We start from the raw sequence: 25052 nt of genomic DNA, 5'->3' as shown, positions 1-25052 counted from the left end.
ACTGGTATCGGATCGGTACTCCGTATCGGCCAATTCGCAAGTTCAGGTATCAGAATCGGTATCAGGAAGCAAAAAATGGTATCGGACCATCTCTAATTATTACACACAACAAGACATCAGTGAGAATGTGTGTGTGTTTTTTTTGGTGACATGTGTGACCCTTTTAATGGCAGCGCAAATCTCACTGCTCATTACTAACAACGACACCCCGTTGCCTCCAGAGAGTGCGTCCAGTGCCGGGCGTTTGGCACCGGTGAGAAGAAGGACACATGTGAGAGAGACTGCAGCTACTTCAACCTGATCAAAGTGAAGGACCGGGACAAGCTGCCCCAGCCCAACGACGCCTCTTACCCCGTGATGCACTGCAAGGAGAGGGACGCCAACGACTGCTGGTTCTACTACACCTACGCTGTCAACAACAACACTGAGAAGGAGGTCCATGTGGTGGACACGCTGGGTAAGCAGAAAGCTGGGCTAACATGGAGCCAGGGTGTGGAAGGTTTCTGTTACAGAGAAAGCTAATTACAGGGCCTGTGGTGGCTGGGGTTGCAAAAATAGGGCATTTGTTTATTCACGTACAGGGTGATGGCGTGTTATTCCCATGGTCTTGTTATTTTTTTGCACTCTTATTTCAAGCTGCCTAAACACCGCTGCGCCCCGCTGTGTTTCAGACTGCCCCGCTGGTCCTGACATCATCCCCATTGTGGCAGGCGTGGTCGCCGGCATCGTCCTGATTGGCTTAGCTCTGCTGCTCATCTGGAAGCTGCTGATGATCATCCACGACAGAAGAGAATTCGCCAAGTTTGAGAAGGAGAAGATGAACGCCAAGTGGGATACGGTGAGTGTTTGGATCCTTAAACGGCTCTTTGGAAGATGAATAAATTACATTTTTGCCAGAAGTTTGGTTCAGTCATTTAAAACACGTGTTGTTTGAACGACACTGCACAGCCAGCTGCCGTCAGGGTATCTACTTGCAAAGATCATTTGTTGTTCTCAGCAGCAGATGAGATTTGCAGACTCGTTGATGTCATTGCAAAGTGTCTCGCTCGCATTCTCTTCAGTCTCAACAGCTGCAGAAATAGATTGAATGTGTTGCTTTTGAGTGCCGCTCAAAATAAAAAAGGAAAAATGTCGGAGCCTGCGTGGACTTTTTTGGGAATGTTATGCACTCTGAGCATAGCTGGACTTTTTCCGGGGAGTGGCCACAGCTCTTTCCCCTCCCTGCTTCCTCCCAACTGTGGCATCATCAGCCAACATCAATATGACAGAACACTGGATTTCAGCACAAATTCACATGCAGTAATATGCCTCCACCTAGTGGTGGAATTGTGTTACACCCACAGAGTGTATGTGTGACGATACAGATGTTCCTGATCTGTATGTCTTACTTATTACCATGGGCAGGGCAAACTATCGCTTCACATTCCTTTCATTTTGGGAAATGATAGACTGTCAGTGAAACTCTGACTAGCCTGGGTTTTCTAAAAAGATAACAAGGCAGAGCAACCATAAGGAATGTCACAGATACTGCATGAGCTCCTTCCTATGCTCTCTTATGGTTGCAACCACACCATTCTGGTCCATAGCCTCAACAGAGTACTTGGTTTTAGTTATTTGAAATAGATGTAATAATAGATTAAAAGAAGATGGATTGTGGTGGCACCTGGATCATGGCTGCGGTTCCTGCTGTGTTCCTGCATCGTCGCCCACCGCTACTACCACTATCATTGTTATTAGTCTTCATAGTTCTGCTATTGTAGAGTCTTTTACCAACTCCTACATTGGGCCAATGAGGTGGGACCAGGAAAGAACTTGCTTGTTGTGCGTGCCAATAATCAGTGTCCACAATCTGTCTGCATTTCGGTGCTGTGACCCACTTATTCTCTTTTGCACGCTAATCTAACAATGACACGCAAACCTGACACGGTGAAAAGCTGTCTGCTTTTCACCCTAGCCACACACCTGTGTGTCCCTGGCTGTTAGTTACCTATATGCCTTCCCAAAGGCAATGCTCCACCCAGTGCTCAAACATAAAACTGCAGATTAATTAGCATAACCAACGTGGTATATAAACAAAGCAAAACAAAGTTGTGTAATGGCTCCAACAACTATCTTTATGGCCACTATCATTTTCACTGTTCATCATGCCATTCCATTATACCCACTGCTATAATTATTATGAGCCATATTTCTATATTTATTCATTTTTTCACCCAAACCAGTCGAGGCAGGTGGCCACCCACCTAGAGCCAGGTTCTGTCCGAGGTTTCTGTTAAAAGTTTTTTTTTTTTTTTTTTTGCCGTTGCCACACTACGTGCAATTGCTCTTAAAGGGGTGATAGAATGATTATATAGGGTATTTCACACTGTTCCTTATGGTCTCCTAATGGGGTATGTAACATTGGTTGGGCTGAAAATGGCCTGGTTGATATTTTATTGGCCCTTATGCATCCCTGTGTTTTGGCCCTATTTGTAACAAGAGCTTTTCTTCCAAATATGGTATGGTCATGAATATTTAGATGAGCTGCGCGCTGATTGGTTGAGCGACTTGCCATACGCACATATTAGAGACGCGCGCTGATTGGTTGAGCGAATCCCCAATACACATACATTAGAGAAGCGCGACAGAATCTCATATTCCAGACACTGCAATGTTTCATTACCAAATTCACTTCTGAGACTTTTTTAAGCGAGAAATCAACTATATAAAGCTGAAATATGGGCCGTTTTACAGAATTTGATGGCTAATTGCAAATTTGGTAAGACATGTCGGACTTTAGGAGCTCCACACAGTCTGACGAGAAAGCGGCAGCCTGCTGGGCTCCATACCCAGGGCAAAGTCACCCTTTGTGGATACTGCACTACGGGGCTCCGCGGCCAGCTGCCGGCATAACTATAATATATTTACGGTTTGAATTTCGTCACGCCACTTTGATTTTAAGGCATTTTTATGAACGCGAGGCGTCTTTGTAGGACGAGCAGCTGCTTGCAATATGTCCCATTCATTACAATGGGGAAATACCGCGAGCTAGCGCTACACTTTCGCGCCATAACTAAATTATATTTACAGTTTGAATTTCGTCACGCCACTTATTAAACATCATTCCCCAATGTCTTATAAAGCTAACAGTTGTGTCCGATTTGATTTTAAGGCATTTTTATGAACGTGAGGCGTCTTTGTAGGACCAGCAGCTGCTTGCAATATGTCCCATTCATTACAATGGGGAAATACCGCAGCTAGCTAGCTACACTTTCGCCATAACTAAATTATATTTACAGTTTGAATTTCGTCACGCCACTTATTAAACATCATTCCCCAATGTCTTATAAAGCTAACAGTTGTGTCCGATTTGATTTTAAGGCATTTTTATGAACGCGGGGTCTTTTGTAAGAACGAGCAGCTGCTTGCTATATGTCCCATTCATTACAATGGGGAAATACCGCAGCTAGCTAGCTACACCTGTGCCATAACTAAATTATATTTACAGTTTGAATTTCGCCACACCACTTATATTACATCATTCCCCAATGTCTTATAAAGCTAACCGTTGTGTCCGATTTGATTTTAAGGCATTTTTATGAGCAACTATAAGGCGTCTTTGTAGGACGCACGCGCTTGCTATATGTCCCATTCATTACAATGGGGAAATATGCGCGGCTTGCTCACTTCGCATAACTAAAGTATATTTACAGTTTGAATTTCGTCACCGGCATGAATATTACAGGTTCCTCAAGGTCTTACAAAGCTTAGCTAACACTTGTCCGATTTCGGATTTCAATTGAATGTATTTTTGTGAATGTCAGAGTTAAGAGGAGGCTACCTAGCTCTCATTGATGGACTCCATCTCAGCGCGCTCTATCAATGAGACTCGCGCGACAAGAGGCGTTTATTTCCCCGATTGTTTATTTAAATAACTCAACACACATACCCATTATAAGATTTACTGGAACCTGCGGGCCGCGGTAAAGATTGCGGCGTAACAAGCTCGCTGACACTGCGGTCAGGGCGATGTAGCAACCCAGGCAGCACCAACACCGGCACTAAACTCCGACACACAAATTTGCAATTAGCCATCCTTTTTCGTAAAGCGGCCCATATTTGAGCTTTATATGGTTGATTTCCGCATAAAAAAGTTTTTGAAGTGAATTTTGTAATGGAATAGCAGAGATCGCGTGACCTAGCTAGATTCAGAAGACTACCTGATCTCAGGTCAGTTGTGTAGCCTATGTAAATATTGGGGCGTGACTGTTCTCTTAAGGTTCCGGATTTTAAAACGCTTGCGTAAGCAACTCAGCTTTGTTGGGATTCGCCCGTTTTCAGCGGCAGTTTCAAAATATGAGATTTTCATAGTAAAGGGGTGTCAGTGGGACTTTGAGCTTCTATGTATGTCCTATTTACCCACCGAACTGTCGTTATTCAACTATGACAGGGTAAAATCGGTTTTGCATTCTATCACCCCTTTAAAATCATCGTTGGGCAGTGTTGGGAAAGTTCACTTTCTACATGAACTAGTTTTGACCTCTTATGAGTTTCTCCTAATGTCAGCAATTGATTTTTAAAATGAACTAATTCAGTTCATAGTTCATACTTAAAAATGTTGAACTAAGTTCACAGTTCCAAAAATGAACTAGTTCATAGTTCTTTTTTTCCATATGTTGCTGCGAGCTATTATTTTTCAACTATTCAGTTTTAACACTGAAACTATGCGTCAGATTTCATCTTCATATCCAATCAGTTCAACGTGCCGTTTCAGGTTTGCTGTGGATGTGACTGAAGTGTGGATTTTCTTTTTGAAAGCTGGCGGGCAAAGTTTGCACAGAAATGTAAGATTTTTCCCATCCTCACCGACCTGGTCATAAAACTTGTTTAAATGATCATACGAAGCCTCCATGCTGCTTTTTGTTTTGATGACGCATGCAGCGGTGCGACTCTGGTGGCTGGTGTTGCCAGATTGGGTGTTTTTTCCGCCACATATTAAGTCCTGTTTACGGTGTGTTTTAGCCGGGTTTTGGCCTAGAAGGCTCTATAGAAATCTGGCACCCTATTGGACGAAGTTAAACTGAGAGTGCGTGCCGTTCACAGACACCAGAATGAAGGAGTTCACAGAAACTTTCATCAGGCAGTAATACAGTACGTTCAGTTCAAATTCGCCCAAAAAATGAACGAGTTCATGAACTATCGTTCAATGAACGCGTTCAGACACAACACTGTCATTGGGTCCCTGTAAATTATAGCGTGTGGTCTAGATCGACTCTGTCTGTAGTGTCTGTATCTGAAAGGGAGAGATCATCTCTGCAGCATGAGCAACCGACCGAAGTTTAGGGTCTGTCAACCAATTGCTTTGTTTTGTTGGAAAGGAAGTATTTCTGTTATTTTTGATTATAAAATGAATATATTCCAGTAGAGAAAAATGATGGGAGAAAGAAGGGAATGACATGCAACAAAGGTCCCCAGGGTTAACCAGCAAAATACCCCAGAAAAAGACACAAAATGGCCGCAAGTGATGCGTAGAGTTAGAGTGGGTGTGCTCTGGTAGGTAGGCTCTTTGGGTGGGCTTTACCTGTCTGTTTACCTTGCCTCAATAAAGGTTTCCCATTAAAAAAGATCTTTCATTATAAAGTGCACAACATTTGAAAACTTGATCAACAATAAAGATATTTTTGGGGGCGGCCTCTAGCTCACCCAGTAAGAGCGTGCGCCCCATGTAGGCTGAGTCCTTTGCAGCGGCCCGGGTTCGAGTCCGACCTGCGGCCCTTTGCTGCGTGTCATCCCCTCTCTTTCTCTTCCCCTTTCCTGTCTATCCAATGTCACTATCAAATAAAGCCCCCCCAAAAAAAGATATTTGTGAACAAGGCTAAACATCTCTTACAGTACCTTCTATTTCTCGCATTGTCCTCCTTTCATCACTCTCACTGGGCTTTATTCATACTTTTCTCCCTTTAACTGCCTTTTTTTATTATTCTTTTTCTGTATTGTTGGTCTATTTTTTTCCTGCTGAACTCTATTCTGTCCTCATTCTCTATCTGTAGCAAGAAAACCCTATATACAAGAGTCCTATCAATCAGTTCCAGAATCCAAGCTATGGACGTAAAGCTGCTGTCCTTTAAGTTTGTATTTATTTTCCATTGCATTTCCATTTTCCTGCATGGGCTGTTTATGTGTGTCTTGATTTCACTCAGTATCTACTTTTTTTCTAATTCACCTCGTCTTTCAAAGCTATGAAGTAAACTCCTAGACAAGTGGAACCTTAGGAAGAAAAATATTACCTTCAGAGTTTGTAAAAAATTAGTGCATGAGTGTGCTGCGACAATCAATACAGCTGAAAAGAAAATCGCAAAACCGGTTCAGTGTTTGAGGATATTAAGTGACTTCAGGGCACAAATACCAAAACCTTGTCCGGTGAGTATGAAATGGATTTAAATACGATACCTAATTTGTACATCCTGATATTTGGTGTGTTGTCACAAAAGCATGGCTGTGTGCTAAGTGTGATTTTAAAGAAATGACATGTACAGGAAATGATGATGCTCTATTATTATTATTATTATTATTATTATTATTATTATTATTATTATGCCTAATGAGAACCCAGCTTTTTGTCTGTGTGATTTGGTGAATGTGTCAGAAAATCTAACCAAAATGTTGCATATTGCTCGACTCAGTAATGCCACGATTGTAACTTCAATTCTTGCTTTCCAGGGTGAAAATCCCATCTACAAAAGTGCTGTCACGACTGTGGTCAATCCCAAATATGAAGGAAAATGATGGCGTCATAGTTTATCAATGAACTCTGCTATCAAGTATCTGACAACTGCAGTATTTACCACGGGTTTGGGGTCTGGGGGGGGGACCTGTGGTGGAATTGACATCATTTCTTTTTGCTACTTTACCAGTATAATGTACCACGCCACCACTGCATCTGTATTTTTACTAACACTTACAATTTATATATTTGTTGTATTTTGGATGTACAGTATACAGTATGTGTATATACTTTTAAGTTACATATTTGCAAAAATGATGACCTGAAGGTGTTTTTCCTAACACAGGACTGGTATTGGCAGAGGATTTAGCTTTTTGTGGACACGATGCATATACAATATATGTTACATGAATTCCTCAGCTTCTGTCTCTTTTCTCAGACACTTCTCTGTCTTGTCGTCTCTCTGTGCACTGACTTCCTGTGTGTCTCCGTGTGTTCCAGACAGGACCTGAGTTTAATGTGTAAATTGTCAGCCATAACGGCACATTATGTCAATGTGTGTTTGTGTGTGTATATATATATATATAGAAAACAAATGCAATAGGAAGTATTGAATAATATTTCACATTCAACTTAGATTGGATAGTTATGTTGAATTACAGTAGATTATGCAGTGGTTGTAAATGTAGTTTTTAACTGCAGCTCAGAAACACACTGTATTGCACTCTTATTGAGTACTGTTGTCTAAAGACTAAATACACAAGATGAAAAATAAATATCAACTATCATTATTTGAATTGTTGATATACTATCACAAAGGGACTGTATACCACTTGTTAAAATTATGAAATTGCGGCAATGTTGAACAATTGAAGCATTGTATAGTTATGAAACAAGTTGTAATGAACTAATGAAATATTGCTGTAATTGCCAACTGCGTTAACTTTTATTACTCATTCTCAGGTCCTCTCCTGTGTTTTTGTCAAGTATGCCAAAAATATGTTTTATGTTTGCCTGTTCCATGAAGCAGTGGACTTTTTTTAGATTATAAGACTGAAACATGTATTTTTTCAGACTTCACATGAATCACCTCTGAAATGCTTTCACACATAAATGCCTCTAATGTAACACACACAAGCCTTTACAGTATTGTTTTAAAAGTGCCTTTTATTTCAATACCATGTTCCCTATCAATGCTGTTTGAGTTATTTATTAAATAAAGTACAAAAACAGTTTGTTTCTTTCTGTGTGGCTATCACAAAAAAATATAAAAAAAATAAATAAATCCAAGCATTTTTTATTATTATTTTCAGCTGCGTATCTTTTTCGTTTCAATAGCGTACCAGAAACGGCAGTAATGACACATTAACGCTGAAGGCTAGAGGCATTCTCCAACGATTTAAAGATAATGTCTAAAGAAACTGAGGAGCAGTAAGATCAAATAGCGATAATTTCATATATAATTCAAGTTCAAGATAACATCTGTTACATTGTGCTGCCATGGTTTGGCTCATGGATGGTGTTTTTTTTCTACTAAAAGTATGTATGTAGTATGTATTCATAGGGTTTGGTTATACAGAGGAGGACTGAGAATTGAATTGAAGACAAAATCCTGTTCAAAGAAATAGTCAAACCAGTGACAAAGCTGTAGACAAGCTGGATATACATCAGCCCATTATATTTTGGTTGACTTCATAAAGTAGAAATAAAACATGCAACGTTGTATTTTACTGTGAGAGCCTGCATGCCAAGCACTGCATCTTTTAAATAAGTATTTCATGTATTTTGCAACAAAACAAAATGGTGCCGATGACCTTAACATGACATAATAATCAGTCATATTTCTGTTGTACTGTAGCAATAATTCAAAAACCATGAACCTTGTGTACAGTATTTATGTAACAGTTTATAACAGCAATAACTAAAATGTATTGGAATGTGTGAAAACAATAATAAAATGCATATTTAATGAAATAAATAGACGTATTTCACTGAAGTTATGTAACACTGGTAGAAACATGATGGATTCCAATGTTGTCCCATTACATAATAAAATAACACATTTGATTTACTTATACCTATAAACCACTTTGCAGCATTCGTTTATTAAAACTCATGCATTCCATGTGTTACAGCGTCTACTTTTTATCGTTCCTGGAGGTACTGTTATGTTATGTAATCATAAAGATAACCTCATCTTCATCATCATCATCATCATGTACCAAGCGGAAGTGCCAAAAAGTCTTACCGGATATTGTTGGAGTGAGGCTTCTTACTGTCAAACTATCTTCTGCGAGCTGTAAACAAGAACGCAAGTTAGTTGGGAACGTCGTCTTAATCAGGCTGTTGTAGCTGTTTATTGAGAGTAACACATCTCATTGTACAAGGAAAATGGAAGACGATACACTAACGACTCTGAAAATATTGATAATAGGAGAGAGTGGTGTTGGGAAGTCCAGGTAAGTTGTAGTTATCTCCAAGAAAATTGATGTCGTGGCTCACTGCTAACGTTAGATCGCTAGCGTTAGCTTAGCAGCCAACCAAATAGTGTGAGGTTCAAAGATAATGCGGAATTTTAAAATTACGTAGCTAGACGACTTGACTGCGGTTGCCCTCTTCTTTAATAATAATTTTTAAAAAATCACACTTTCAGGCTGTTAAAAGCTAAAATAAGGTTTGTGGTGTGATGGCTGCCCAGCTAACCTTAGGTAGCTGACAGTAACGTTAGCTGTATGTGACCTCATCTTTGTTCACATCTGAAACAGTTGGTCAAAGATGTTGCAATCGAGAGCAACGATGTCTTTGAAGGTTTTCAGCTTCTTATATACTGTCCATGGTTCTCAGTCACCCAGGTCATATAGTAGCCAAGGAAGGTTTAATTCCTGAATTCAAGAACCTTAACCAAGTCCGGTTGCCTTTTGAATTTAACAATCGAGACCACCTTCTATTCGTGTCTTTGTGGCCATAACGTTGACGTGACTGCCATAGGGGCGGACAGTTATCTATAGTATAATTAAATGTATGTCAGACGATATAGCTAAGTGACGACATGAAGAGCAGTGACTGTCACTTTTGTTGTGGATAATTGTGATGGCTCTGTAAGAAGCATTCCCTGTTTCTAATCTTATTTACTGTATTTGTAGCGCTAGCTTCACCAAGATCAAGTGGTTAACACATCATTATGAACACAATAAAAAGCAGACGTTTATTCATGCTCTTATTTCGTCTCGTATTGACTACTGCAATTCCTTGTATTCTGGGATTTGCCAATCATCTTTATCACGCCTGCATCTTGTCCAGAATGTGGCTGCTAGTTTGTTGACTGGTACCAGAAGGAGGGATCATATCTCCCAGACATTGGCTTCTCTTCACTGGTTACCGCCCAAATATAGAATCGATTTTAAGGTAATGTTACTTGTTTTTTAAGGCATTACATGGATTGGCCCTTTTTATATAGTACTGATCTCCTTAACCTACATCACTCCTCCAGGAACCTAAGATCATCTAATCAGTTCCTTTTAGCTATTCCACAGTCTCGGATGAAAACAAAAGGGTGATCGTGCCTTCTCCGTTGAGGCCCCGGGACTCTGGAACAAACTTCCCATTCATATTAGGTCCTCCTCTACTGCCGAGATCTTTAAGTCTCGTCTTTCAACACATTTTTATTCTTTGACGTATGATTTAGTTTAGGGACATTTGTAAAGAAGTGTGTTGTTTGTATGATGTTCATTGTGTCTATATTTGTATTGTCTTCCTTTTTGTTTTTATAACGTAATATAACTTTGTACAGCACTTTGTTCAGCCTAGGTTGGTTTTAAATGTGCTCTATAAATAAATTGACTTGACAACCGCACATAGGCTAACTACGTAGAGTAGCTCCATTTAACAGGTCGTGTTTGAGTAATCTTGGCCTCTCTAGATGGACTAAAAGGCTGTATAGCTTTTACCACCCAGTTGCTTTTGCCATTATGTGGTACTCAGAGGTCCTTGTTAGCAACCACAAATCAGCCTAATATTCAAAGCAGAGTATAATGTTTTTACCAACATTAGTCTGGCAATTTATGTTGTGTACGATGCCAACAGAGAGCTGGTCTCCAAGAATGTGGTCCAGACTGCATGAAAGAATCCTGATAGACAGCCTACGCCATCAACCATCACATTACAAACTATGGTATCGAGTACAGCATACTTTCCACAGTCATAGCACGGTGCATAGGTAATGAGCTGCCCAAAGCTTTATTGTAAGCCTTTTGACAAGTGGACTGTCTGGCCAAAAAACAAAAATCATCTTTCACTGCAGACTGATGACCAAGCCTCAGGTTCTGATAATAACAGAGCATAACATGAACCACAAAAGGGTGTAGGGATTTGTATGTAGTAATCACAAGACTGGGATGATCAAAAGGGGATTGATTTAATGTAAAAAGGGATTTGAGAATACCCTTAAATTTAGATCAGCCAAGTGTTAGCCAGGAAGGGTGTAAATAATCTCAAATGTGTGTACTAATTCATGCACTTTTCATCCCAGAATGTCAGCAGTAATGTGTCCACAGTGTTGGCAGCAATTGTCAGCTCTTTTTTTGGCATTATTCTTTTTCGATAATTGTTTGATTCTAACACACAACTGTGATTTTAATATTGGGTCTGTGCCTGTTTTAGTTGTACAGTCGAAATGTTTACCTTTTTTTATTTTTTTTGGGGAAGTGGTGCTGGTATTTTGCTTACTGCGATTGCAGCTCTGTGTTGAACGAGCACAGAGGATGGCCAACACCATAACCTACACCTAGTTTTGCTTATATTTCCAAGAAACCGAAGAGTTTCTGGCCAGCTATACTGTACGCTGACTGCATCATTGAGGCCAAGGGCTTCCAGAACGCAATTTTGTATTATTATTAACTGGGCTTTTGCTTAATACAATAAACAAATTCAGACCATGATTAGTTTCAAATGTCATGATTTGGACTATCCTGAGCCAATTGTGCTATTGTCAAGTCGGTACACTGACTGGACTGATTTTTAAATAGCATACAGATATTGAATTTGTTTCCCTGCAATCTGTAGAAGCCCTTAAATCACCAGGGAGATGTTTGCCTGGCAAGGAATACACAAGTTGCATTTAACCTGAACAAATGACCTACACCGAACACATTTCTAACTTGGCTGTCTCCAAGCATAGCTCATCGGCTCTACGGACCTCAAACAATAAACACTCATTGCCCCAGCATCTCTCCTGATGGCCCATGAGGAAAAATAAGAGAATTATGCTTGGGTCAAGGGAAAGACGTGAGCTTTATTCCCATCATCAGTGCTGTGATTAAGGCCTTTGCACTTGATTAGTCATAGTTAAGAAATGAACCCTGTCCTCCTGACTGCAATCTAATGGTGATAGCATCTGGAGCGTGTACGCATAATGCAAGTGAAGGATAAAGTAATCAATAGATAGAGATAGAGATACAGAATTCGATAAGTCTGGTGCCGCAGGACAGGTTATGTGAACAAAGCCAACGGAAACCCGATCCCAGACCAAAAGCCCGCTCAACCCCGTGTGGAATAGAATTACTAAATAAAGCCATTCTGCCGTGTTTTTTCAGTGATTCATGATGAGTCCTAATCTAATGATTTCCTCCTTCCTGTCAACAGCCTGCTCTTGAGATTCACAGATGACACATTTGACCCAGAGCAGGCAGCGACAATAGGTGAGTAACACATGAGCTCGCTTAGTGAAATAAAAGTAAGGTTTTGTTCTGCGGGAACTGCAAGACCATCATTAGTAGAGTCAATATGAGCCACACACTTAATTGCACACACACTTAGACCCGAGGGAGTTAAGTACAATCAATGATATTAAAATGTTTATTGTTGCCATTGTAAATGCACCCAATAAGTAGAAATACATATAAACATAATACAAGTAGCCACCTTATTAGGCACACCTGTAACTTCTAATGCAATCCAATGCAACAGCCCGGCCATAGTTCATTATTGAGGTTATATTTTTGTAGTGGTGTTGGACTGGACTGCATGATATTGCGGCGTTTCTAATGTTTTGCCCAGCCCATTTACAAACGAGGGGCGAAGATCACTAGATAGACATTTCAATATAATGCACACCACCACCACTCAGTAATAACCCATAGTTAAATTAACACCTCTCTGAAAGTTTTAACAGAAACTGGTGATTAAGAAAAAGAATGAGGCTAGGAGAATCCGTAAAGATCCAAACCACCTGGGTAACAGTCTTTTCAAAGCAAAGGGCTGCTGGTTGGAATCGTAACCGGGCCACTTTTCCTAAACCTAAGTAGTTTTGTTGCCTAAACAGGTTCTGCACGGCAGGCGCACTGATCGCTAATGTTTCTGGGACATTTGTAGGATAGTGCATGTAAAAGTGTGCATAACTATTTGTAAGATATACGAACCATTGTATGAGGATGCTGGATTGCATTCGATTGTATAGGTGCACCTAATAAAGTGACAATGGAGTGTTCGTTAATAAAACAATATATTTACTATATTATTGTCTAAATATTGTAGACAATAAGAGACTTAGAATATCCCTGGAGTTCTGTTATTATTACACTGGTCAGACGGCACACCAAATGCTAGTGCCATTAATTGGCAGAGAAGGCTCATTAGGTCGGTCAGAATATCTGTGCTGTCCAGTACATTGTCTGGAGCTATAAATGACTACAGTAGACAATAATGGCTACCACGTTCAGTAAAATAGACCTACTGCTCTACATTCTTCCTCTTAAGTCTGTAGGCCCTGCTGAGGCTGCTGGCAGATCCTGTACATTGTACTAAACAACAGTCCACTAATGACAGAACCCTGGTAATCTGCTCCAGGACAAGAGCTGGCCCAATCACCACCCTCGCTTCTTGTGTCAATAAAACACCCATTATATGTATTGCAAATGATTTAAATCAAAATCAAAGATTTTCTTCTTTCTTTTTTCTTTTTATACTGGAATCAAATTCAAGGTGAGGTCACCGTACAGATGTTTGGCCTGTTAGGGGATCTGCTATAAGGAAGAAGGTATCTGGAAGTAAAAGTTAGCACCATACCACACACTCTCACTGCCACAAAGCTATTTGATTTATTTAAAACTTAATGAGGAGTTTGGGGAAAAGAATCCTGCAGCAGACCAGGCTATCCATCTCATCCGGTGAAATTGTGAACTTAGTGCTACAATATGTTTTTTTACAAGTGTCGGTTTTCCCAAATTCTGGTTGAGCTGCAAATGATATCAGCTTCTTTTAAAATCAGATAAATCATCCGATGCACCAAGGACACACCTGCTATACTTTGAGGTGGCCTTCAGGCTGTAACTACCTTAATGGGTTTATGTTCATTAAAGCATTCAACAACGCAAGATTTATAATCTAATTGATGAGTTTGGACGTAGAATTTATTTTCCACCCTGACTGATGTGATTTTGTGAGGATTGCGTATAGCTCACAATGCTGTCTTTGTTGAAACGACCAAAAGCACAGATTCCAGTAGAGGTTGAAACATTTAAAACACTTTTTTTTATTTTTTTGAAGGCCAAGGCATGGCTCTCTGCAGTTTTACTTGGCCAGCTGGGAGTCTTTGCCAAACAGATGTCTTTATTGGAGTTAAGCCTCCCTCAAGTTTCCTCATTCAGACAGAAATCCCATTGAATCCAGCATCACTTGATCTCAATTAATGCGTTTGCATCCTTGCCACCTAAAACCGTTCATCTGAGGAGTATTTCTCCCTGTGACAATAGCTTTCTCAGTACATCGTCAAATTAGCATGCAGTGTGTTGACCTCAAGTTATTAAATAGGCAAGAATGAATCACTGAGACACCCAGTCATCTGTCGGTCTTAACCCTTGTGTTGTCTTCACCGTCGTCCATGAACTTGTCATTACAGGGTAACGTTGACTCGCCACGTCGCCTGCTGACAGCAGGGTGTGTTGTGATGCTCTGTGTATGTATATTGTATGATGACAGGCTGTTTTGAGGTCCACCTAAAGCTGCATGATGTGAGGAAAATATGCGACATGCGATAACGCTGTTGAATATCGCGATAACGACACTACTTGCGATAAATAAACCGATATTTAAGTGTCCTCCATTCTGCATTTCTGCTGCTTTCAGTCTTCTGCTAAAATGCAACAATTGCTTGTTGAATTGAAAACACTTTTATTGAACAAATTGAACACTGAGTTGAATATGAAAACCATTTAAAACTGCGGTTTTCTACTGATAATTTCTTTCAACTAACACAAACAAATCTCTGCGTGTCTTTCGCGATATGTCGCAGCCTTTCGCGATGTGTTTATTGCACCAGTTAATATTGCGATGGCGATAAAATAACGATGTATCGTGCAGCGCTAGGTCCACCGTGAACGTGCTGGCCTGCTGAGATGAGTCCAGCCTTGACTGCCAGCAGCAGTGGCATCTCGTTTTGTTGTGATATCACAAACACTAGGGCCGGGACCGTATGCTTTTGTCCCGATTGGATTCTATCACAATACGTGGGTGGCAATTCGATTATGTATTGCAATTATTGCAATTCAAGAAGTATTGTGATTCAGTAGTATTGAGTATTGCGATTTTTCTTTTCCTTCTTCACCAAAAACAAAATGAATATTACACTTCTAAAGGCAATATATCATGAGACATTTGTTTTCTTAAAAAAAGAATGCATGTCAGTCTGACATTTACTTCATTTGTAAAGAAGTACATTAACATGTAATGAATATGACGTAGTCGCCGTCGGCAGTACCGTACATATTTTGGTGAATCATTGGTTTAAATATATATATATATATATATATATATCTCGATTCTAAGGGAAAAAATCGATTTAAAAAAACTTAACGATTTAAAAAATCGCGATACATATGTGAATCGATTTCCCCCCCCCCACCCTAACAAACGCGTACTGTACGAACTGTGTGTTATCTGCTAGGCCTTTCTGAATTTATACTGCATGAAAGCCAGAGAGACTGGTTCAGGTTCAGGGAAATGTTTACTGTAAGGTCCTCTCCACATGCATCTGGCCTCAGTATCTGAGCAACCCTGCTGGACTTGAGGAGGAGCTTGTTGTTGTGATTAAGTGTGAACAGACTGTAGTATTTGTATGTAAATCTGTGCGTGTTACACATACTCTATGTCTTATATCCTCGGCTTGTCTTCATGTCTTATTTTTTTTATTTTTCCTCTCCTCCTCTGTTTTGGCTCAGAACTTCGCTCCCTTCCCTAGCCCCAGATGTAACAACAAGCCCAACACAAGTGTACATTTCCCTGGTAAATCTGTCAGTGGATGCTAAAACTCGGGACAGATATGTCATCCAGACACTGCAGGCTCTGCGCGCTGAGACCCTGCACAAAGGCAATAGAGAAGATTTACTTGTTGAGGGGAAGGGAAGGGAGGGGGGAGGGACATGTTATTTTCATGTAAATGTCTGTTCCTTTGGGACCTGACAGGATTTTTAGGGGTGAATCATGGTTCTCTGAGCCATTTCACAGGTGGTGGACTTTTCTTTTTCTTTTTAATACAGACCTGTATAGGTTTCAGTTTAGGACATTAAACCACACACCGTCCCTTTTGTGGTGGATATGAATACACAGTCACACCATAATTTACATACAGGACATGGGATGGGCGTAAAAAAGCTGGGGTTAGCAGAAGTTTAGAGACGTGTGGTATATGTATAATTTGACAATTCATCATCAATAATTATAGTCTGTCACAGTGGTGTCATATTCTTGGCAGTAATTGGCCAAACCTGTAAGAGACACTATATTGGGTCCGAAACAGGATGAGGTAATCATGACAGCATGAGGGATTGACTGGCTTTTCGTTTCGTCTAGGTGTGGACTTCAAAGTGAAGACCATTACTGTGGACGGTAACAAGGCAAAGCTGGCAATATGGGTAAGTGACCAGCTCTGTTCGCTCCTCGTCATCTCTGCTCCGTTCACTCTCTTGAGTAGCGCTCGTCAAAGCAAAACGTGGCTCTTGTCTGTCAGTCTGAGCAGAGAGATTAACTACCCGAGTCCTCCATGACTCCAGTCGGTCTATTCTCTCAAGTGACCAGAAGATGGCGCTTACGTAACACCATTTCTGCCTACATGCTCTGAGGGACACAGAAGAGTCAGCCTTGTTGTTTATGTCCATCTGCCCTGGTTTTCTTTTGTGTGTGTGTGTGTGTGTGTGTGTGTGTGTGTGTGTGTGTGTGTGTGTGTGTGTGTGTGTGTGTGTGTGTGAGTGTGTGTGTGAGTGTGAGTGTGTCCTGCACTGCTGAGCTGGTTTTGTTTTGCAGGACACTGCAGGACAGGAGCGCTTCCGAACCCTGACGCCTAGCTACTACCGCGGTGCCCAGGGAGTCATCCTGGGTAAGCTAAGCTGTTGACGCCATCGCTCAAGCGTGTGTGTGTGTGTGTGTGTGTGCGCGCGCGCGCACGCGCGTGTGTGTTTGTGTGTGTGTGTCCTCTTCACTTCAGATTCAGGCCCCTGGTTGTAAAGAAAGTGATGGCTTTTCATCCTGTGACCCACACACACGCACACACACTCCTGCCTCTCTCTGGTAGTTAGTTTATGCCCTTAAGTCAGGCTGCTCATATGGACATGCATGTACAGCATGTATATGAACACACACACACACACACACACATACAGGAACTAAGATAAACCTCTTAAACAGACTTCCTCTACAGCCTATGGTTTTTGACCACTCCAATGACATAGAAAGACAAGGCACCTTGCTATAGCACTGGGATTGTAAGAGCTCCCTATGTGATACTTTTCAGAAGTTTTCAGTCCCTTTCCCACATGCTTTTAGTTGATACCATTTTATTTTGGTTATTTTATCTTAATTTGTTGTACTACTACTGGTCGATTGCTTGGTTCCCAGTGTTATTATTTTTTGCACTGCTGAAGTGATTTTACAATCACGATGTCATCTGACAAAATCCCCAAACACATAAGTTAAAGACAACGGCTGTGCCTGTGAGTTCAGCTGTATGCACTTGTAAAATGATCAAGCAGAGAGAAAGTTAGAAGCCATAGAATGTCTTTCTTGCTTTTCCTCCTGCACAGCACACAGATCAAATCTGCAGTACGACACGACGCGCCCATAGGCCCGCTGCTGCTACCTCAGTCAGAAGTGATAGAGAGAGGTGACTATGGCGGCGCAAGACAGAAAGACCTTGCGCGTGCCTGTTCAGAACAGGCCGATTGCTTGGTTGTCAGTATTGCCGCCTGCAGCGTTATAGGGTGATGATAATAATAATAATAATAATAATAATAATAATAATATTAATATAGTATCAATAAGTACATTTACACATACAAGGAATGTCCTCTGCATTTAACTCATCCTAACCAATTATGAGCAGTGGGCAGCCATAGTCCGCTGCCCGGGGACCAACTCCAGTTGTTATGTCAGTACCTGCGCCAAAAGGCGATGGCAGGAGTTACCCAGCATGCATGTCTTTATTGTGGGAGGAAACCGGGTCACCCGGAGGAAAACCCATGCCAACACGGGGAGAACACGCAAACTCCACACAGAAAGGCCCCTACTGCACCTAAAATCACTCCTGAAAACATTGTTTAAAGTTAATAGCATACAGTCTTTCTATTAGGTCTTGTATGCAAATGTGTTAAAACGTATTATTAACAATTAGGAATGCAAGACAGTACCGTGATTATGTTGATGTGATCATTCCCATGCTGCAAAATTGTCCTGGTCGCGAAGAGAGCAATCCAGAAACGATGCCTGGAACTAAAGTATAGTCCTCTTAGCTAGGAAGTGTGTGTGTGTGTGTGTGTGTGTGTGTGTGTGTGTGTGTGTGTGTGTGTGTGTGTGTGTGTGTGTGTGTGTGTGTGTGTGTGTGTGTGTGTGTGTGTGTGTGTGTGTGTGTGTGTGTGTGTGTGTGTGTGTGTGTGTGTGTGTGTGTGTGTGTGTGTGTGTGTGTGTGTGTGCCTTCATTCTGAGCGTGTCTTGTTCATTGGGTTTGGCACAGTGTACGATGTCACACGACGGGAAACCTTTGCCAAGCTTGACAACTGGCTCAACGAGCTGGAGACGTACTGTACAAGGAACGACCTCGTGAAAATGCTCGTGGGAAATAAAATCGATAAGGTGAGTGTTTGTGCCTCTGAACTGTCCAAGGAAATTCATCATTTTGAATGGACTTAATATTTTTGACAAATGTTAAAATTGTTTTTCTGTATCTACGCAGAGATGCAAAAAAACCAAAAAAAAAAACTGGACTAAGCAGTAACTTTATATAAAAAATATGTACCACATTTTAGGAAAGTAAAACTGCCAAAATAAGTATCTTTATTAAACTAAAGAAAAGTCATCTTACAGCCAGTTGACAAATGACAGAACTAAATGACCGGGGCAGACTCACTTTCATATTTTTAGCAGCTGGTCCTTTACCAGGATACCAGAATCAGTCAGTGGGGATAAACATGCCCACTAAGTAGAGCATTATGAATTTATTGTGTCCTGTTCTTTGTCTGTGAAAATCACTTTTCCTCTCTGCCCTGTGACGACCACAGTAGCTGACGGCTCCGCCCGGCAGACCTCAAATAAGCCATTACCTCTCTTTTGTTTTAGGAAAACCACGAGCTAGACAGGGCCGAAGGGCTGAAGTTCGCACGAAAACATTCCATGCTTTTTATAGGTAAGTCGGGAGGATTCCCTACTCTACAGTACAAAGACCTGCTGGGCATGAGTTACAGCAGACTATTACACAGGGGGAAACAACTTTTTGAAATAACTATCATACTTGCTGAGGAATGCTTGCATAGTTCTATTAATAAAACCGGCTTCATATATCATCTTCCATTGGGCTCTTGTTTTCCCTGTCCTCTAATTTTTTTTCTGGTTTGTCAGTAAAGGGCTTCTTAAAAAAAGTTTTTTTTAATCTTCATCAGGTACTAAAAGATGTGATTTCAAAAACGTTTGTTGAAATGAAAAGATTACTGATGTTTCCAAGTTCCCCAATACATACCCTAATATATTAATTCTGACTCGGCGAAGATTGATTTCTTTATCCTTTGCTTGTTGTTATTGTAATGTTTCTGGATATCGTCCTGTTGTGTAGCGGGTGCTGACAATACCCCCTAATAACCTCCTATGGTTCACTACTAGTGCCTAGGGTTGACAGTTATTGTTGAGACATTTTCCACCCCCCCGCCCCTGCGCTCTGGGAGCCCAGCAGATGATGACATCAAGGTGCAGACATTAACAGCTGTTGCATCTGTATCCCATCTTCTGTTCCTCCTTCTCTGTTTGTCCACTTCTCTTCATTTTTCTTTATTTCTTGGTTTTCCTCACTCCTTTTTGCCTCTCTCCTCTCCTCTGTATCTGCCCGTCCCTTCACTCTCCATTCTTTCTTCCTTTTTATTTTTCCCTTCTACACTCCGTTCTTCCAGAGGCGAGTGCCAAGACCAGAGACGGTGTTCAGTGTGCATTTGAGGAGCTGGTGGAGAAGATAATCCAGACGCCCGGCTTATGGCAGAGCGAGAGCCACGGCCGAGGAGTCCAGCTCAGCGACGAGGACGCCGGAGGTGGAGGCTGCGGTGGCTACTGCTCCCTGGTCTAGACAACACACAAACACACGCGCTCAAAAGCATGTGTTCAAACATACATGTGAATACCACACACAGTGCCACACAAGCATACACACAAACACACTTGAAAGAACAGCCCCCCTCCCCTCCCACTGGGGTTCCTGAGCTGAGCTTCCTCATCAGACATGAAGGCAGTGGAGGGGAGGTCCGCCTGTCTCCCCCTCCCCCCGGCTCAGCTGTAAGGGTTGACCGTCCGTCCACACAGACACAAATTTTTTTTTGCACACTTTCTAATACCAACGCTGTGCTAAAATGCAAATGCAACTCAGCCTTCCTCTTAATGGAATTTGAGTAAGTTTTTCTCTCCTCTGTTTTGTTATGAGTTCCAGTTTTCTTGCAGTTCTGGGTCCTCGGTCAAAATATAAACCATTCTCACTTCGTACATATGATTTTAAATATAGCAGTGCAGTGAAATGAGTGCAAAAGTACAAACCAAAGGTCGTCGGGCATATGGCTAAATGTCTGAAATGTGAGAATGAGAATTGGGAAAGTGTTTTGACCAAGGGTTCTCTTTTGTCTCCGACATGCTTATTGTCCTCAGAGCACCTTGCCTCAGTAAGCACATCTGTCTCAATGCAGGGCCCACTTTTCTCCAGTGTGTCTCTTTCCCTCTGCTCTGCCCTGTGCTTGGTCCTGATCCTGCCCCCGGACTCTGTGGACATTATGCTGCTTATGGAGAAGCTTATCAAGCCAAGTCATCTTGTATTCCATCTCACCACTCCCAGTCAAAGGCTTGGATCATGTGTCTCTGTTTACCACACAACTGCCTCTTTTCTTCAAAATATAATAGAGTTACCAACTGTCTGGAATGACGTTTTACTGCTTTTATTGACTTGGACTTCAAACTTTTGGTGTGTGTTGAAGAGTGCATAAATCAAAGAGATTGGCACCAGCAAGCTTTCCACTGGGTGCCGAAGAAGAGGGAACCTCTTAAAATTGCACGCCTTTGTTGTAACGAGTTGCTTTAATGGAGTGCGACCTACTGGCACTCCCTCACTCAGACAGATAATATCAGTAATAACACTAGCACTACCATGGGTTTTCATATAGATCCCTCTGACTGGACAGAGACAAAGGAAAAGTGTTCAATATTAGACAGGGCAGTGAGTCATAAGGGTGTTTCCACTGAATTTGGAAAATCAAAGAAAAAGCTGTGCGCTCCACATTGCTGATGGATTTAACAGCAGTCCTATCTCTGTATTGGTATCCGAGAAGCAGTTAAAAATGTACTGTACCCCTGACCTCTGACCATGTTTGTAGTGTTCAAGTGCTAGTGTGTGTTCTAAGATATTCTGGGAAATGTAGTTCTGAGAGTTTGATCTTGTAAAAGGGATGGTGAAAACTACATGGATTCAAGCATGTCTTATCACAAATGGATTTTTTTTTTAAATCTCTTTTTAATTGCATGGGAAACTCTGCGTGCCATTTATTTGTTTGTTTGTCCAGTGAATGGCCTTCAGGGGCTATTTACTATAAACACTAAATCATATTTAGCTGGAAAAAAAAACATTGCATACCATTTGAATTTAATGGTATAATTAAACAAAAAGGAAGTAGGCTTTGACTTATTTAACTGTAGAGCTGTCTTTTTCTGTCTTCAGAAATCTGTTGAAACATGTATACCTTGTAAATTGTGTATTTTAGGAATTTGGTGGGAGAATTCCTGAATGAATTGTAAAGCTGAATGTATACATATTTCACAAACCGCCCTATGTATTAAACTAAATAAAACTCTTTTTTTAAGTGAAGTCATGTTGATGTGTTATGCTATTCCAAGCTGTAACTCAAAGAGCCAGAATGTATAATGATGAAGATGAAGTCTTTTTTTTTTTTTTGTAAGCGATCTAATGTCCAAGTCTTCAGCAGAGATGACCAATAGTTTTGCTGTCACGGTTGCGATGTTGGAAATGTCACTGTTAGGTGATGGGTTTTTCACTTTGCGCCCTTCACATTCCTCTGTCCTCAGAATAAAGACTCGTGTTTAACAGTGTCCGAAGAACCCTCAGAGCCCAGACGTGTGATCTATCTAAATCATCTTTTTGGCAGACTTCTCAGGAAACACCACACCATAACCATAACTCACTCTACCAGTGCTTTAACTGGGATGTGCATAATTCCTGGGTGATTATGAAAGGGTCGGGGCTGGCAGCAAGAGCGAGTACTCTTCCCCTGTAGCATATCCTTCGTGTCCTGCCACAGTCCAGGCAGCCGTCTGGAAATATGTCTCAGTCAAACAACAACGGAGGCATACAGCGTAATAATGCCTTCATGTGGTCCAACCATGTGCTGAGCTGTAGCGCTGCCGTTTCCCCATGACTACACTGGAAAAACATCAGCTACTCAGTGGGCTGACGGATTCTATGTTTTCTGAGAATAATCTACAAAGTCGGTCGATTCACATTTCTGTTACAGCCGCATCATGTGAAGTAGGGCAGCGTGTAGTAGAGCCTCCTAAAAGCCTCCTTCACTGAGCAGTGCTTCTTTTTTGGTGCACTGGAAATGTCTAAAGTGTAATTTATTGCAGAATTGACTCTTCAATAGGCTGCAACTAGGTCGTTTTTTGTGTAAAAAAAAAACAAATAGATAAAAAAGCCTCTTCAAAGTGTTTGATTTCTGACAGTCCCAAACTTTTAATTTACAATCACAAAAAACATAAAGGAAGGAAGTCATCACATTTATGAGCTGGGAATTTTTCCTTGATCAATTTAAATGATTTACCAGTTTTCAAATTGTTGAAGATACTGTAAATTGTTTTGTTAAAGCTATAGTGCGTAGTTTCTGTCACCCCCATGAGGAATTCTAAGCGATGACAACAATTCTGTCGGTGAGTCCACCTGATACAAGCCTTCCGTAAACGCGCTTCACCCCCACCCCTCCTCCACACAGATGCTAGTAGCCAAGGAGGACATTTCAGAAGAGGTAATTCACTCTAATTTCTGTGCGTGAAAGTCACTGGACGCCACAATCTTCTGAACATAGCCATACTGAGAAATCCAGAGAGAGTTGGGTGGAGCTGATAGTCTTAATTAGCTTTGTAGCAACTCATTTAGCAATGGCTTGAATGTAACAGACGTTCATTGTTATAAAAAAGTTACGCACTAAAGCTTTAAACAATGAATTACCTACTCCTTTTCATCATTTTCTTGTTTTTCTGGACAAAGTTCTTTGTCTAAATGGGTGGGGGTATTTTCTTGGCACACTTTGGACCCCTAAGTACCTATTGAGCATCGTTAAAATGCCATAGCCTACCTAAGTATTGTTCCTTTATGACCACTGTCTACCCATCTTTAATTGCTACTGCTAGTATTATGACGTGCCTTTTCACAAAGCTCAAATCATCTCAAACTGGTTTCTTGAACATGACAATTAATTCACTGTACTCAAATAGCCTCTACAGTCACCAGATCTCAATCCAATGGAGCACCTTTTCAAAATTTGCATTTCATGTTGTTTTTTTGCTGTCCAGATTTCTAAATTTGATTCGATTTGGACTCGCTGTCTGAACAAGGCTTTAGACTAACCCTGGCTGCACAACAACAACAAAAAACTGCAAGGAACTACACTAACTAAACACTTGCACATCCAGACTTACATGCCAAACTCGTCCTGCCCCACCTCAGAAGCCTCTGAGCAGCTCTGCAGGCGCAGTGTGATGGACTGCGTTCTGTCTGTGTCTGAGCATTCAGCCAGGCGCTAAGCTAACAGAGCAGATCTGGCTCTCATTAACAGAGTCTTGTCTGCCTGCTCCTCCTCTGCCTGTCGCAGCGGTGGGCCGTATGGATTAACGCTCTGACGAGCCCCTCAGGAGAGCAGTCATGCTGTCATGTGTAAAAATGTTACGAGACGTCGGGCATCGTTTCATAAGGTGTTGGGTTCCCAGACGTCACTCACTTTGTCATGCTCATAGCCGGTTTGCTATCAGGTAATTGTTTTGCCATGCTGGCTTAGAAAGAGCAAATAAGAGAGTGAGAGAGTGATTGGAAAGATCATCCTCTGCCACAACCACCTGAATTGTATATTGTCGTGAGGAACTGATATGTTCCCCATAAGGTCAGCTCTGTGATAATGAGAATGTGATAGGTGTGGGTGACACTGAGGTACAGCAGGCCTTCTCAGAGTTCACTTTAACAGTTCCTGGGCCCTCAGCTTATAGGGTTGAACCTTTACAAACATGATCAAACCTCTCTTTCCTTTCTCTTGGGACGACCTTCCTTATTCTGGGCAAAAGGACTCTGAGGCATCTGTAGGTCTGCAGGCTTTTACTGTTTACGTTCTGAGGTGAGGTAGAGGAAAAAGCCCCCTTTGCTCCTGCTCTTTCCTTCCTCTAAAGTTAGCCAAAGCCAACCTCTGGCCTCTCTAAGGTTACCCTCTGAGCACCACAAGACTGTGAAGTAATGACCCGCATGCCCAGAACTGATGGCTCTGTCACTACAGGTGGAAACACTGATTATGTGAACCTTGTGTTTACAACTGTAATGCATCCATTTACATTTAGACCCTTTGACATTTCATCAGGCAACAGGAGGACTCTGATCTGTTTTGAGCTGTGTGACCTGCGGTAGGCCTTTGGGTTACAGAGAAGTCAGTCAACAACCCTTCTCTTGACTCACAATGACGATCCTTGAACCTGCTTGTGTGGGCCTGGCTGATAGAAATATTTTTATATTAAATAATAGTTCAGCGAAGGAGACGACCTGAATGGTCATAGTGTTAAATTTACGGAATAAAAACAT

The 25052-nt window shown here is 41.3% G+C and overlaps 2 protein-coding genes across 3 annotated transcripts in view; both read left to right on the top strand.

The window, feature by feature from the left end:
- The window catches only part of itgb1a (integrin, beta 1a), a 43216-nt gene extending 35278 nt beyond the window's left edge, over nt 1–7938 (top strand). Inside the window, exons 14-17 of one of the 2 annotated variants that reach the window (XM_039790232.1) lie at nt 222–457; nt 672–838; nt 6030–6107; nt 6700–7938. In XM_039790232.1, coding sequence (XP_039646166.1) covers nt 222–457; nt 672–838; nt 6030–6107 — 481 coding nt within the window. In that variant the 3' untranslated portion in view covers nt 6700–7938. The remainder of the gene's footprint in view (nt 1–221; nt 458–671; nt 839–6029; nt 6108–6699) is intronic. The other variant, XM_039790233.1, reaches the window with a different exon arrangement.
- Nucleotides 7939–8968: 1030 nt separating this feature from the next.
- On the top strand, nt 8969–22067 carry LOC120552351 (ras-related protein Rab-18). Its single transcript, XM_039790344.1, has 7 exons — nt 8969–9162; nt 12344–12399; nt 16547–16608; nt 16997–17069; nt 18699–18817; nt 19301–19367; nt 20122–22067. Exons 1-7 carry the CDS (start codon nt 9095–9097, stop codon nt 20289–20291), a joined length of 615 nt encoding a protein of 204 aa, XP_039646278.1. The 5' UTR covers nt 8969–9094; the 3' UTR covers nt 20292–22067.
- The last annotated feature ends 2985 nt before the right edge of the window (nt 22068–25052 follow it).

The sequence above is a fragment of the Perca fluviatilis genome, chromosome 22, assembly GCF_010015445.1.
Source record: "Perca fluviatilis chromosome 22, GENO_Pfluv_1.0, whole genome shotgun sequence".
Classification (NCBI taxonomy): Eukaryota; Metazoa; Chordata; class Actinopteri; order Perciformes; family Percidae; genus Perca; species Perca fluviatilis.
This window is presented reverse-complemented; position numbering and strand designations above follow the sequence as displayed.